This window comes from Pectinophora gossypiella, chromosome 16, assembly GCF_024362695.1.
Source record: "Pectinophora gossypiella chromosome 16, ilPecGoss1.1, whole genome shotgun sequence".
NCBI lineage: Eukaryota > Metazoa > Arthropoda > Insecta > Lepidoptera > Gelechiidae > Pectinophora > Pectinophora gossypiella.
In genome coordinates this window covers 12,724,367-12,741,211 of record NC_065419.1, presented here as the reverse complement: position 1 = coordinate 12,741,211, position 16,845 = coordinate 12,724,367, and the positions used below count along the sequence as shown (strand labels likewise).

The window sequence follows — 16,845 nt, the reverse complement described above, 5'->3', positions numbered from 1 at the left end:
TAAATAATATATCACCTGATTGTCCAAGTGGGTACATTATATTGCTCATGACTGTACCAATTTTTAGCTTCATACCTTGAAAATTGCGAAAAGTCCCATATAAGATTTCATCTCTTTTAAGGTGTGGGGGCAGACTTATTTGATGATGCATGATTTTTTTGTTAGTCATAATAGTAACGTCTTTTGCAAAAAGACAATATTCAACACAATCAGGACATCTTTAAAATCAACTTAATAAAATACTAAACATTCATGAAAAGAAAAATAGGGACTGCAAGAAATGTATTGTAGAATGGATCAAAAACTTAACCTATGAGAACACAGAAGCACTGCTGAAATACACTACATAATAACACAAATACACACACTCACGCTTACACATACTCACACATACACACACACAAACACACGTGTAGGTGTTAGTGGAAGCTGCTATAACAATAGCAGGTTCCGATCCCAAGACGCTGTCGCATCGTAGGGCTATCACACACACAAACACACATACACACACACACACACACACACACACACACACACACATCTTATCTAATAAGCATTTATATTTATTTAAACGTTGATTATTTTTGTTAAAAGAAATAAATAGTACTGTCAAAGATGTAATACCGATTAGGAAGAGCGGGGCTTCCTAACACAGGTCTTTAAATGAGGCTTACTAGGAAGTCCCAATAACGAGGTTATATATTGATGTACTATTTAAAGCAAATAAACTATTTTGATTTTGATTTTTGATTTTGATTTGAATAGTCCGTATACCAAATTTTAGCTTGAAAATTGGGATCCCCATTTAAGGGAAGTGGGGGGTTAGAAAGAGACAAAAATACCCTATGTCACTTCTCCATCCATTCAACTATGTCCATTTAAAAAATCACTTCAATTTGTCGGTACTTTTTGCCGTGAAATACGGACAAACAAACGAACAGACACAGACATACACTTTCCGATTTATAATAGAGTCCCAGAGTGGAGTAGCGCAGTAGAGTATGATCCATAGGCTATGTAGTAATGATATGTAATATAATTATGTAATGTAGAGTCCATCCATTTCCTAGACTCATAGAAGTATAATTCCCAATAAATATACTTATACGGCTGATGATGATGAAATATACTTATAAATATTAAATATCTCCTATACTCAAAGGTTGCCTAGGAGAGATTGCTATTTAGCAACCTCCTATTGTAGTCTTTCTATTAAGTAACTCTTTTGATTTTTGTATTTCCCGTGTGTGCGGTAAAGTATTTTTTATGTTATTATGATTTTAAATACAAAGTGTTTACTTACGTTCACTTACAAAAAAGCATTTGAGTATTTAATGTGCTTTACTATTTATTTAAATTACAATATTTATTATCAACTCCTACGTATACCCATGGCTATAACTAATTTCTTGTTACGCAGCATCAAGCAATTTAATGATATTTCGGGTATAATTGACATCGACCTATTCTGTACAAGCACATCAACTGTAAGAAGACATATAACACAGCATCACTTTGGTGACTAGTTGGTTCCTCACTATTGCACCTATACCGGTTTAAACCACCGAATAGGTACATTCGTTTTATTATTATTTAAGTTTGTGGCATAAGCAAGAACTGTTTAATTTACATACTTACAGTTAATATTAATTAACTATGGAGATTTTTTGTTAGCACATAGTTAAGCAATCAGTTTTATACACTAATGTTATTTGTCTGTAAATCTTCCTAAAAAAAAAAAAAATAAATAAACTCTACCGGCGTGCGTATGTAAAACGATTAATGAATGTGGAGGAAGCAAGAGAAGCAAATCGGTATCGAAAATATATCATAGTCTCTGTTCCGTTCGGTTGGATATGGGTGTGAGTTTATCTATATAGGTATATGTATTTATTATGTAAAATACTAATCAAAAACCTAAATAACTATTATAAAATAGGCTTATTTAGTTTCGCTTATGTTAATTTAATGTTTTCTGGTAAAGTTCGTCCATCGGTCAGCGTAGTTGAGGAAAGGTCGTGCGTAAAGGGTGTAACGGTTGAAATGGGATTACTGCGGGTAGTTACAGTAATTGATTTATTGGAGCCCGCATCACCTGCCCGGATCGGGTTATCCACTCTTCATTAGTGGCTCTACTTGTCTAGGGTTTCACGATACTCCACCGATATTTGGTACAGATCAAGATTTTTTGCAGAGATGTGAAATTTTCTAATCGATTTTTGTGACGACTACACTCGACTTAAGATTATACCTACATAAGACCCCGCCTTTTTCCCGTTGGGGTAGGCAGAGACCAAGGAATTCTTACTACTCACTCTCATCAAATTCTTGATGCATGCTAGCCGGTTTAGAGTACCTACTCTTGACCTGGCCTTTCTAAAACATCTTGGATCATAAGATTTCGTTGTAAGTAATTTAATTCAGCTAACTATAGTAACTCAATAACCGGCGGCAGCCGCTGAGCACCGAACTCCGACACAGAGCGACTCGATCTGATTTCCATTTCAAAAGCGATCACGGAATGAGTTGGAATGCGATTAGCATCGTCGCGTTCCGCGCGCTAATCTACCCGGTCACTTAATTCCCGTTTTAAAGCAATCTTTTTCGGCGAACACGCCGTTAAAAGTATTTCCAAACGTATAAATAATTTACGAAACGAGGACATAAAGTTTGCGGAGCGACCCCTGCTCGCATGCAAATCGAGTTGGAGGAAAGAAGTGTCCGCGACCGCGCCGCCGTCTCTTTCCGCGGGCTAGCGGCGCGCGAGTGTGAATGCGAGCGGAGACGCCGACGGATTACCGTTTGAGCGGGAGCGAGAGAGAAGGAGTGGGTAGTTGCGTTCGGCTAAGTGAATCAGTGCCCGCGTTCGCTATTAAATCAGGGCGCGGGAGCGGGGGAGGCGCGCGTGCTAAAATGCTCTTTACGGCGGGTGGGGTTTTGTTTGGCGAGGGCGGTTTCTGAACGATTACTGCGGCGCGAGTCAGTCGGTGCCGCGACGCGCGCGGAGACGGACATGCCGCGGTGACCGCGCTCCACTCACGCGCACTCGGCGGGAACATTCCCGCCCACAACTCGACAAAATATTTTCGGACGCTAACAAGGTAACGCAAGTTTTCAAGGAATCTTTTGTGTTGTTCAAAGTTTTAAAGTTAGTAAATAGTTTTTAAGGTGGTTATATTTGTGTTTTTAAGTATTAGTTTAATTAGAGTCGAGGACTAATTTAATTTTGTTCGACCGGAAGTAGATCTCGTAACATATTTTTCAGTACCTCTAAAGTTTTATCCACTTTTAAATAAACTTAAAATGATTTAAAACAATTTAAAAACCGTGTTACAAAATCTTCACTAAAATAAAATAAACTATTAAAAACACAGTTTTTATAATATATACATACCTCCAACAAAATAACTCATTTCGTAATTAAATAAAAAGTAATAAAAACAATTCCGTGATTAAATAAAAAGCAATAAAAACGTTATATGATTTCTCACATGGAACCAATTGGTATGTGGTTACCAATTGGCTTATTAAACGGACGGTGCACATCGTCTCAATCGTCTTTAATACAATAAAGAGCACAATGCGCGCAATAGGTTCAATTACTGAATAACTGTATCGTATTGATATGCAATCGGCACCGGCGCCTGAGCAATTGGTCTGGCGCTTCAGGGTAGCGAGCTAAAAATATACATACATACATAAACTCACGCCTTTTTCCCAACGGGGTAAGCGTCTACGCTTATCCATAGTCTACTATGGATAAGGCTGTGGAGCTGAAAATGTCAGCGAAGATAAGGTTTTTTGTTTAATTTTGCTGCTAAGGTTATGTAGATACTAGTGTCTTGGTGCCTCTCTAGAGAGAGCCCCCACGTGTCCGATCGGGTAGTGAATGCCATCTCTGGCAAAACCACAGTAAATTACGTCATAAGGCTTTATTATCATACTATATAAGGTCTAATTTATTTAATTTCTTAAGTTTACCGTATTTTTAAATTTTAATGAAGTTATCTTCTCCTTAATTACATTACTGGCTTTGTAATAATTAAGTACTACTTACTCAAACAGCAAGCAAAATTATTATAAAATGTCTAGAAAGTGCTTTTTATAAAAGAAAGTGCTTTGAGAAATTAAAAAAGAAAAAGCTGTGAAATAAATACTGTTTACAATTTTAGTTTAATTATCGAATGTGTGACAATGTTGTTTTAAATCTTCATAAACAGTGAATATAATTTTTTACAACAAAAAAATGAAACATTGAATTCGTAGTCAATTATTAACAGTAGCGCGTAGCCGCCTACGCCGGCGTTACGAACTTGCTACGAAGACGCTACGCGGCTTCTTATTAGCAACGTAGCGAGCGACATGGCAGACTAAAATAAACTACAATTTTAAAATGAAAAATAAATAAAAAAATAAGATTGCTATCATATTTTGTAAGTACTAGGTCCTTTTTAAGCAGAGAGTGTAGACGGTAAACTCAACACACAGATTTTAACATTTAAATGTATACATTAAATTTATACCCGTAACTCTAACGTGGTGTGTACTGGGTGTTAGTGACATCGTAACGAATACTGAGGGGGATGATTCCGATCATGATTCTGAGTTGATATTAAGTGGAATTTTCTGTCGGAAAATTCATGAAAATTTTTGTGTTTTTTAAAATTATTTTCCATTCCATACTTTTGCGACGAAAAATTTCACTCAGAATCATTACCTGAGTCATCCCTCAAAGTTTTCGTTACCATGTCACTAACACCCTGTATAGTCAGAAGTCAAACTGCAACTGCAGTTTGCAACAGCCTAGTGTTTATCTAGTCAAATCAGTTACTTTTTACGAAACGTCAAAACACTTTACTATTGAATTCGTATGAAAAAGCACGCTGTGACGTCATAGAAAAACGTGATAAAATATCGGACTTATTATTACTTGATTAAAATTCATAAATAAATTATATAGAAAAAAAAAATTTTTTCGTTGGTTCTAGATCTGTTTTTATTTAGTAAGTAATCAGAATTTTATAATTTATCTTGAACCTAGTACGGTCACGAGCATTGTTTACACTTTGGTACCATGTCACATTAACTTTTTTGACAAATTGAACTGTAAGTCTCACTAAATGTCAAATATGTTACTGCGACAGAGTCCTAAATTGGGTACATTATATTGCTCATGACTAAAATCTAATTCTTGAGAAACATACAGTCCATGCGCGCTTTTCCTTACCTACTGTATAAATGGATATTTATGTTTAATTATAGTTAGCTTTAAACCTATATAATTGCCTATATAATAATATGCTAGAGGCCTTTCAGAGGTCTTTTAGGGGCCCCCCTTTTAATAGTAACCCTGACACCTGATTTGATGAGAACGGTCACTGATCTCACCTACACGTGAGAAGAATAACGCCTATACAAAGCCTATATACACGCCTATAAAATATTATAAATGGGAAAGTGTGTGTGTCTGTATGTATGTTTGTCCGTCTTTCACGGCAAAATGGAGCGAGGAATTGACGTGATTTTTTAAGTGAAGGTAGTTAAAGGAATATTTATTTTTTTAAGAAGTCTATTTTTTGTCTCTTTCTAACCCCATTTTCCCAAAATGGGGGGTGGAAGTTTGAGCATTCCGCAACTTTCAAGGTAGAAAGCTAAAAATTGGTATGCGGACTATTTGTGGCTAACAAAAAAAAACGTTTTTTTTTTGTGGAAATCTGCCCCCATCCCCTTCAAAGAGGGGGTGAAATTTTATATGGAAGTTTTCGCAGTTTTCAAGGTAGGAAACTAAAATTTGGTGGTTTGGTTAGGGGAACCGTGTTACCCCGAAATAACGCGAGAGAAGCCGCGGGCAAAAGCTAGTGCCTATATAAAATCAAACTTATTAACAGAATTGATCTGCTCGAAAGTTCGGAAGCATATTTGCGTATATCTGCGCGAAGTTTAGTTGTATCGAGTTAGAGTCGAATAGCGGAAGGCTTTCAGTATAACATTAAGTGAATTTGCTTAATGCAGGCAGATAAGTTGGATCTAGTTCACAAGCAGTATGTTAGCGTACGAACTGAGTTAGTACTTATAGCTAAGTTAATACATACAACGAAATAAATGAAATGTATTTATTTATTTATTTATATAGACATTTGCAACATTACAGTATAAACCATTGCGTTACAAACAAGATTCTTATGGGCCCAAAACAAATTTACAATATTATAATGATAAATTGAACAACAATAAAGGAATGATACACAATATAATAACAAAACAATTCAATTAATAATAATGAGGCAATACATAACAATAAAAAAAAATTAAATGAATGCACAAGGAATGAGTAGATTAAATTTTAACTATGTTCTCTTTTTGACGTGACTTATTGTAAGTATATTTGCCTTAAATGGTTTTAACTGTTTGGCCGGACAAATGGGAAGCGCTGAGGGCTCTCACTCAATTTTATTTATTTATTTTATTTTATTTATTTTATTTAAGGAAAACCAACAGTTATAAAATACAGAAAGTAGACAAAAAACATAACAGTTGAAAACTAATTACAGGTTTCCACTGATACACAATATTTAAGACAACAGGCCTGAGGGTGCCCAGTTGGGAGTGAACCTCGGCTCAGGGCGTCGTCTGAGAGCATAATTTGAAAGAATTAATCGATCCTAGTGGGTCGATAGCAATAAGCGCTGAATGAGGGAAATCGTCGATCACGCCGGCAGAATCGGTATGGGGGTTCTTTAGAACTGATTGGACGCCTCTATGGCTATTTGTAAAGTGCGGGAAACTTTAAAGGTGACTAGAAGTTAAAGCAAATTTGTTTACAGGCATACACGGTTACCTATATACAGTTAACCGTAAAATAAATGTCTGAACATAGCCAGTAACTGGCATGAAAATATTAAAAATATGTCACAAGATTAAAGTTGTCAATTACAATTAAATGTCAATAAAAAAAAAATAAAAAAAAAATTGTTTAGAAATTAATAAACGGGTTAATACAGCTGTACATTTCGTTTACTAAGATTTTTTGTTTGAATTAACCATTACTCTATTGTCTATGGACACCCTAGAGAATAAATACGCTCGAAGATATTGAAGTACACAATCTCCTTCCAGCATTTTCCTTACTGCAAACCGGGCGCAGTAGAATGCAGTAACTAATGGTTGTAATGAGCAGTAATTGAATAGCGAGCATGCGCCGCAACTAGTCCGCGCAGTTCGCAACAACAGCATTAGGTTTGCAGTTTCACTACAGTGTGGCTAGACTTTAATATTATCAAGTTTGTGAGATTGTATTGATAGTGAAGTTGTTTTGGTGGTTTTCTGCTGGGGAGGTTAATGACCGACCTCATTAACCCTAGTGTCAGGGTTGCAAGGATTCATGTAACGACTGCATAATTTTTACTTAAAAGTCATAACTACTTGGCCGACTGACATGTACGAAGCACGGATCATCTACGACGCCGGCGGTCTGCTAATATATTTAAATATTTACGATGTTAAAACGTACAAATATCGTACTAGTGGCCAAAATTACTTAAAAATGCATAGTGGAACACGCGAGACTTAGCGAAATTATCACTCGAAGGAAGGTGACGTTAATGGCGCAAACTATCGAAGTCCAGAGTCCTTTTAAAACCTGAACCCCCACTTTGTGTTACAAAATCTGGGCCCCAGGAGGTTATATATAACCTTAGTCAATCGCTATGGAGGTCATATGTAATATAATTTAGAGGATTTTTACAATAAGTTCGAGATGATTAGCTGCTGAACGCAATTGATTATGCAATCTCAATCTGAAAACAGGATTAAGCAATACTGCTATTTAACAATTGACATTGCCACACCCCGGACACTTCATACAAAACACCTCGTTTTACACAGACACTACACATTGACGTTATCGTACACGCGCATCTGTGTGTGTGACATCTGACGCTATATGATGGAAGACTAAAGTAGAACCGATTTGGGGTGAGGTAAACCTAGCTCAGCCGCTATACGTAGTATAATTCCTTAGACTAATTAATAATAAGAAGGTAATAAGTCCATTCGAAATCTTTTCACTGCGGCAAATCTAACGCCTAAGAAAATGAAACGCTATAGACACGAAGAAAAAAATTTAGCAAATCTTTTTAAGAGCTGCTACTAGAAGAATTACAGTAAGTACTTAAGTAATAATATAAATTGAATCAGAAGTACGTCATAGTATCGTGGAATAAACCGATTAAAGGCCGGTGGGACCCGGTTACGCAAATTATGACTGACAGGTGTAGGGTAGGGCTGGCACAAATGTAAATGCCATTGGTGAAGAGTTTATTGTTGCTTGGTAACCCTGGGCTTAGATGTTGACCGGTTTTTTTTACTTTACGACGATTTATTGTGACATAATCAATATTCCGTTGGAAGAAAATAATGTTCTAAGTTTTTAATAACTATGATAAATTAGAGTTATAGGTAGATATTTAATTATTAAGTTATTGACACCTGGATGTGACAAATGTAACGCAACAAATAACTTAATTTATTCAGAGTATTCAATATTGAAAGAAAGCCTTGCTTCGAAAAAACAAGCAAAGGCATTCTCTTCTATCGCATGGCTTGTGGGGTGGATTACCCACGTATCAACCCTGACAGGGTTATTATTAGTAAAGGTATTTTTAAAAACAATTCCATTAATTAGTAAGTACATAAAATTCCCAAAAGCGTTACTCGTATCAGATCTGACATCCTTAAAACATTTAACTTGTATACAATGCAGTGTTTTTTATACAGATCCATCGCCGATTGAACCATTGCCCGTTATAAATGTTAAATTTAAACTGTCCAATTGACATTCATTAATGTTTATAAAAGTTCGATATTGAATGAGTGCGCTCCACAAGAGTGATTAAATATTATTGATTGTTTAGATCACTTACAAGCGGGTTGATCATAAAATGATTTGTATCAATTGCCTTGAGACTGTGTTTATAGATGCTACTGGTGTTTATTTTGTTTACTTTTTTAGATAATTTTGAATTAAGTATAATGGTTCTTTTTAGCTTCTATCGTTGTAGATTACCAATCTCATCGACCCTTGTGTCAGGGTATTTATTGAGCCTAATGTAATGACTACTTACTGACTTGGGACGTGTCTTACTTTTCGACAACTAAGGTGATCAGCCTGTAATGACCTAACCAAATTAGGGATCACAAAGCGATTTTTGTGATTATATGTCCCCACTGGGATTCAAATTCGAGACCTTCAGATCGTGTACCCAACGCGCAAACCACTGGACCACACTTTTTTTTTTGCTGCAGATGGCTCTAACTATTTGGCCGGATAAATGGGGAGCGCTGAAGGCTCTCACCCGCTACAACGTTTAAGTACTGGACCACAGAGTCCGTCTAATTCTTTATATAATTTTACTTAAAGCTTTTTTATAACTTTACTTTTGCATAAAGTTGCGTCAGCAATGCCTATTATACTGAGTGACCGTATTTCTAAGATGGAATACAATTAACCATACCATCAAATATCATCATCATCTCCCTAGCATTATCCCGTTTTTCACAGGGTCCGTTTACCTAACCTGAAGATTTGACAGGTCCAGTCTTTAACAGAAACGACTGTCTGTCAGACCTTCCAACCCGCGAAGGGAAACCAGCTCAATACAGATTAGATAGGTCACATACCTCCGAAAATGCATTTCTCGGGAATGTGGGTTTCCTCACGATGTTTTCCTTCACCGGTGAGCACGTGATAATCACGAAAACAAATTCTACAATCATTGGTTTAGGCCTGTGTTGGATTCGCATCTGCGACTGCGAATCAGAGTACAAGAAAGAACAATTTGAAAAAGAAAAGCAGCCAGTGTCGTTACTATTAAAAACATTCCCAGTTTGGGAATATTTCCGGGTACGGCACATCACTGGTGCAACCATGGTGTCCTAGTGAGATAGGGCTCGTAGGGTGGTTTATAAACGAATCTCAGTTGAGACTGCCCTCAAGATCATGCTCAAGTCCCTGTTTTATATAAGAACTGTTACATTCACATGATCTTGAGGGCAGTTTTGAAGCTGAGATTAGTTTATTAATACCACCTAAGTCTATCATTTTGGAAACGACAATAGCTGCTACATGTGTATGCTAAGTTCAAGTATTGAGTCGGCTGCGTAAAGGTAGAGCCTTTACGCAGCAGACTGAGCTTTGACTGATCTCTCCACCCTCAATAATAGCCGGGACCTTTTTTGACGTGACTTGCAAATGCAAATGGCATTAACTAGTTGGCCGGACAAATGGGGATCGCTGAGGGCTCTCAACCGGAAAGCCGGGACCAACGGCTATAAATAATATATAGCTAAAAATATTTGAAAATCAAAATAAATATAGTAACTGTTTATGTATGTAAGCATACCATTTTATAGATACCAACCACAAACAACTGTACAGCCCTGTCAATGGCTGAATTCCACCAAATTCAATAAAGAACTTGCCGGGATCGGATCCATATTATCGTTAATATTCTCATTACGGCGCTCAAATAATATCATGCCTATTTGGGAGTGGGATTAAAGCCAAATGATGGAATGCGATTCTGAATCGGGATTCGGGATCAGTGATTGGATTTAACTTTTTATTTTCGGTTTCCTGTCTACGTATTGAGAATATTGAGATATTTTTTTTTACTTGAGGTGTAATTGTGTAATGTTATTGGTTTCGTGACTTATTATTTAATCTTGTATAAGTAAATTAAAAATAAGTAAGTAAATAAACAAATAAATTCCATTCAACTACAATTGTAACAACACACATTATTTCCTCTAGTTATTAAATAACTTGTAATGTATATCCTCATTGGTTTTTAAAAGATGTGTTGCTGTTGCAGTTTCTTGTCATTTCTTCTCCTCAGCCATAACACCTTGCGAAATGACGTAAATTCAAAAATGTTACATTGGCCTTCAACAAGTTTATCCATGATAATTACGTTGAATAAATGATTCCGATTCTGATTCTAAAAAACAAATTTTAAAATAAGAATAAAAAACGATATGACGATTTTCAACTTACTACGTATTTCGTTGCGATTTTTATAAAGTAGTTTTTTTAAATCATGACACCTCGATAATTCTAGGTTATGAACATGACTGTCTGTCTATTAGCGATGCGAGGTGTGCAATATTTTCATTTAAAGATTACTCTTCTGTCTCGTGATAACTCTATAATCATGAATCAGAATTTAGACCTTATCATATCATACCCCTTTCCCACTTAAGTTTTCTTACCTTTTACTACGACAAAAAATTATCTATAAATCTCGGGGTCTTCGTTATTTCCATCAATATCCTTTTCACGAAAAGTACTTATACTTATAAGATTATTCATTGTATCTGCTTTAAAAACATTTATGAAAAAACCTAGATAAACACTCAATTCACATATTAAATTGATATCCAAAACAGACTCAAAATAAACACACAATTAAAAACACCATTAAAGCAGTAGATAATTACCGAAATTGATTGGATATAATCGAATTGATTAATTCTACGAACTCCAATCGGCGAATTGGCGCGAATATAATTTCGTTTGGAATTCTGTTTGCCCTCCGTTATTGACTATAGATGTTTGCGTTGCGGGCTGAGCCCAGACAGGGAATAAATAGTTATTAAATGTAAACGCTACTTCATAACTCATAAGCTAATGTAGCTAAAACTTTTTAGTGGAAAAGAGTTTAGTACTAAAAAGGTTTACTTAAGTACTTACCTACATCCTTTTTACCTTGCCAATGTGCCATACCGACATAAGATTTATAAGATATGTTTTTTTATTGTACTTAGAAAACAAATTAAAACTATTTTAGAAAATTACCTTTTATTAATTAATCGAATAAAAACTAAAATTATGATAACTAAAAGAACTTTGTGCAATTAAAAATAAAGATATACTTAGACCATAATTTCTCACAGACTTCTTTTACAACTTTTTAAAATATGAAGAGGCTTCCATTCATTAAGAGTGTTGTTCTGGTGACAACAATCTCACCGTTTGTGTGAAGCGCCATTATTTTATTTAAAAAGTAAAAAAGGATGTTCTGCCATTCAGCCGGCTATTTTTAAAAACGAAATGCTTTTGAATTTGGAATGTTTTTTTGTTTTAATTCAGAATTTGGTTATGGACGAGTAATGAAATAAGTGGCCGTTTGAAGAGTAGGCGATGTTATCTAAGTTACAAAGCGAGGAAGTTCGATTGTAGGTGTAGGTATTGCGGTGTGTTTTTTATTTGAAGCACTGTTTAGCTTTTATAATATTTTATGTTTATATTCTAGGAGAATAGTAATCAATTATCATTCACACGTTATAAATATTATAATAATATATATTTTCTTTGTGTTTTCTTATTCAAGTGAGCAATAGCTCATAAATAAGTGTACACAATTTATAAAACTCAATTTAGTAAGTACCTATTATAATGAGAAAATGTAATTTTTTTATACACTCCAACTACTTATATTCGATTAAAACTAAAATTTTCTTATTCTATTTAAGTAACTTATTTATGAATTTTAATAAAGCTAAACGTAATATAACTCTGACATTTTTCATGTTTTTCTATGACACCGCAGTGTGCTTTTTCGTGCAAATTCCATAGTAATTTCGTGTTTTGACGTTTAGTAAAAAGTAACTGATTTGACTAGTTGGAAACTAGCCTATTATCCAAGGTCGGTGCAGTGCGGATGCGGCATGCTTCGGTGGGTGTAGTAACGTGGTAATGACAATAATATAAATAGATTACAGGCCCCACGCGCGCAGACAGGACGAGCCAATACACGCACAGTGGTCAGGATTTACGTGGTGATAGACAAAATTGTTGAGGGCTGCCCAAATAATGCGGGGTCCGGACAAATGGAGCAAACGCCTCACCACATGATACCCAAGAGACGTCAAAAGAAACCGAGGAAGACCATTCCGACACTGGGAGGACGAAATCATCAGAGTGGCCGGCAGAATCTGGACGAGAACGCCTATATGCAAAGAGGAGTGAAATAGATTGGGAGAGGTCTTTGCCAATAAGCACACAGCCGAATAATATAATATGCTCTTTATTAAAATAAAAAAGTGTTGTATCTGAATTTATGGCTAATAAAAAAAACAAAAAGACAAAATTGTTATTTTCTAAATGACAGTAGATTTTGGATAAAATTAGGAGGTGACTAGAAGCAGCACTAATAGGTCCATATTCACTGAATAGAGACCAATGATAACATATAACATAGCATAACGCCTGTACCCTGAAGGGGTAGGCAGAGTTACAGTACACCCACTCGCCAACTATCTTTAGTTTCATATAATGGGAATGTGGGAGAGCTTTATTTTACTTTCACTACCATACAACTTGGATCATAAAATATATAAAAAAACAAAACCCAAAATTTCAAGCGTTGTCAAAAAAAGAAAATAAAAAAACGTAAAAAGGCTACCCACAAAATATTCTGCGAGGAGTTCGCGACAGGGGACCAGTGATTATACATCTAATTATAACAACATTGCCTTAATTTTGAAACTCACAAAAGAAAAAGATATACTACCCTCTCCAGTTGGTTGAGGCTTCTCCTTTGCCCAACGTTGGGACATAAAGAAGCTGTGTATCATATATTTAAACTTTAAACGTAATCCAATAAATTATCTCTATCTAACTGACTTCATTTATTTACTTATAATAAATAAATTCAAACAATTGACGGAAAAAATAAATCAAATAATTGGCCTTTGACAGATAAGAATGGAAAATGCTACACCCACAAGAGGTCGCTTTTTAATTAATTATGATGATGAATAAATAAATTAACTTTTGCCTAGATTTTGGTTCTCGACGCAGTGTGCAATGACGTCACAGCCGGCATCTATGCGCCCGCGCATCATTTAGGCGCTCCATCGCTCCATTAGCGTCATTTATGCGGACGCCGCCGAGCGGATCGCACGTGGGTCACAATAAGTAATGCAACCAATTGCCTATCATTGCCATTTTCCTCTCGCAAACAAAGTTATGTCATTGAATGAACTATAAAATCTAGAACGTCCACGCCTACATTTTAATTTTAAAGTGGTTTGAAACAATTTGTTTTGATTTATATGTTGGGTTTGACGAGTTTAGATGACGAGCATTCGGAATAAAGAGCTGATAATACTTTTAGCTGAGCATCTCAAAATCAGGGTAAGACCAAGAAGAGCTTTCATGGAACAAATTAAAGAGAAGGCGTCACGTCATGTCTATAGGAAGTTAAGGAATTGGCCTTTGATAGACAAGATTAGAGAATGCTACATCAACAACAGGAACGTGCTCCTAAATTAATAATGATATGTCAGAATGAAGAAACCTAAACTTTTATACAATTTATTTAGGTTTGGGATAATTAGAACATCTATTGTACATATTTTAAGATTTATGATACCATATTACATGTTTCTATTCCGCCAACTATTCGTTTTATAGGGAATTCCTTATTTGGTCGAAATGGGAGGCGCGAAGAACTTAGTTTAAGTACTTACTAAAGCGTTCGGTATTGGTGCCTAATCGAGCGGACAAAAACTTAACCTAATTTTAGTTTGACAGTTCTTTAATTAGTGCCATCGTTCACTTACAATAGGTACAAGAAAGAGATAGAGCCAGTTTTAGTCCTGTCAAATTAAGTGGATAGTTGCTCGAATCGGTGCCATTGCTACGATTATTTTTTTAATCAAATGAGTTTGTTCCTGACACCATTCTGCCTCTTAAAGATGTTGATGGCGTGACCACCTTCTCCAGAAGGTGCTTTTCAGTATTGTCTTAACAAGGGAATTCCGATAGCGGAAGTGCATTCCACTCTTTACATCAGTATTAAGATGTTAAGTTGAGGCGACCTGAAGGTCTTCCTCGAACGCAGCCCAAAATCGGTATTCTCAATCGGCCTCAAGCTTACCTCGAGTTTAAACCAGTAAGACAAAAAATAATTTCTTATTATATTTTGTTGGCAGTATGATATGTTTGACTCCAGAGTCAAATACTTAAGTCAACAATGAAAATGTTTACTTGATATACTAAAATGCTCAGTTGACGCCGACTCGAGTAGAATCGAGTGAACATCTTAACAATACGCGTGTTAATGTTTATCACACTTCCAGTGCAAGTAAATCCTTGAAACCTAACTAGTCTGCCGTGAATGCGTCTGCAGATAACTTCATCGCGAGCGCATCATGCCGCGCTTCATCCAGTGCAGTGCAATCTAGCAATTTACTCATCGAAATTAATTGATTTATGTGCTCTGCGTCCTTTGCGCCTGCGCTGGGGAAGTGGTGGATTCAATCTAATGTTTTGCTAACTGTATCAGTGCTAGGTGATCTCATAGCGTCGGTTTTAACTGGAAAATCGCTGTGAAGATCTAAGGACTGAATGGAGGATTAATGTTGATTGACATTTAGTTTGTTCATTGAGATTATGCCAAGAGATTAAGCTTATACAGATCTAGTACAACGTACTAGTACAACGTATTAAACGTAATAAACGTAATAAATACTTAATAATAATCTTTCTTTGCAATATAATCTAGCATTCGGTCCTTAGACCTTCACAGACATTTTCCAGTTCGAACCGTCGCTATGTGTACACTAAAGGAGGTCCGTGTGGGTCTATGGAGTGTATGGGGTGTACCTAGCACAGAGATACATAAATACATAAAGTCACGCCTATTTCTCACTGGGGAAGCAGAGACTATGGAATTTCATTTGATTCGATCCTGACACATTTCTCTTGCTTCCTCCACATTCATTAATCGTTTCATACAAGCACAGATATAAGTAAGTAGCAAAATATTTGAGTACTTGTGCAGCCCTCTACGCACTCTCGGTAAAAATACGAATTCTAGTGTGGCTTGTGTGTGGCGCTGACGAAACCCGACTCGATAGTCAATATCTATTTTTAACCGACTTCGAAAAAGAACTTTATTTAAGTACATGAATTATATGTTAGGAAGATATTTCTATTTGTTAGGAAGACAAAATCAGTTTTTTTTTTAAATTAACAGAGGGAGTGCTGTCAATCCTTAATTTTTGCTCAATATTCTTATTCTAATTAACGATATCGTTTCCATTAAAACCTTGGTAACAAAAATATACTTTTGATATAGTACTTAACAATTTTATCAAACACTTTCAATAAAATGGAATGGAAGAAATTTTAAATCAAGGGGGGGGGGGGGCTATTTGACATTTGTTTGCAATGCGCACTTACTTTTATATGCGCAAATGTCAAATTACAATATTGCTTTCTTAGATGAATTGCTTCGATGTGGCCATTTTAACCCCCCTGTACATAACATTCTTTATATAATATGAGTCTATCTGTAGCTAGAACCTTATACTTAGCGTTCATTACTCTTGCGCACTTACAAAGACACCTTAACAATTATTCAAGTATTTGGAGCTTATAAAAACTTATAGACCGAACAAATCTAGGCCTCCATTACTCATTACATAACGATCTAATACACCATATTAGCATAGAAACGACACCGAAGATAATAATAAGGCGCTCGACGTAGTCTGCGCGTGAGTCGAATAAGAACCGCGGATAGACGCGCCGCCTGTGATCTGACGACGTCGTTAATTCATAGTTTGATTGAATGCAATGTTGTACGCGAAATGTATCAATTGTATTGTCCCTTTGTGTTAATATGCTGGGGTTTTATTTGTTTTTTTTCTATAGTGTTATGATAGAGTTCGTTGGGATAGGCTCATTATAGGATAAAGGTTCGAGCAATTGTGCCCATGAATGTCAACAGTATCGTACAATCAACGAGGGAACTTCCAGGCTACGATCTCCACAAA

The 16,845-nt window shown here is 35.9% G+C and overlaps 1 protein-coding gene across 1 annotated transcript in view; it reads left to right on the top strand.

The window, feature by feature from the left end:
* The first annotated feature begins 2,692 nt into the window (after positions 1 to 2,692).
* LOC126373734 (dorsal root ganglia homeobox protein) overlaps positions 2,693 to 16,845 on the top strand; it is a 103,538-nt gene continuing 89,385 nt past the window's right edge. The window contains exons 1-2 of the mRNA XM_050019972.1: positions 2,693 to 2,768; positions 2,950 to 3,101. Coding sequence (XP_049875929.1) covers positions 2,693 to 2,768; positions 2,950 to 3,101 — 228 coding nt within the window. The remainder of the gene's footprint in view (positions 2,769 to 2,949; positions 3,102 to 16,845) is intronic.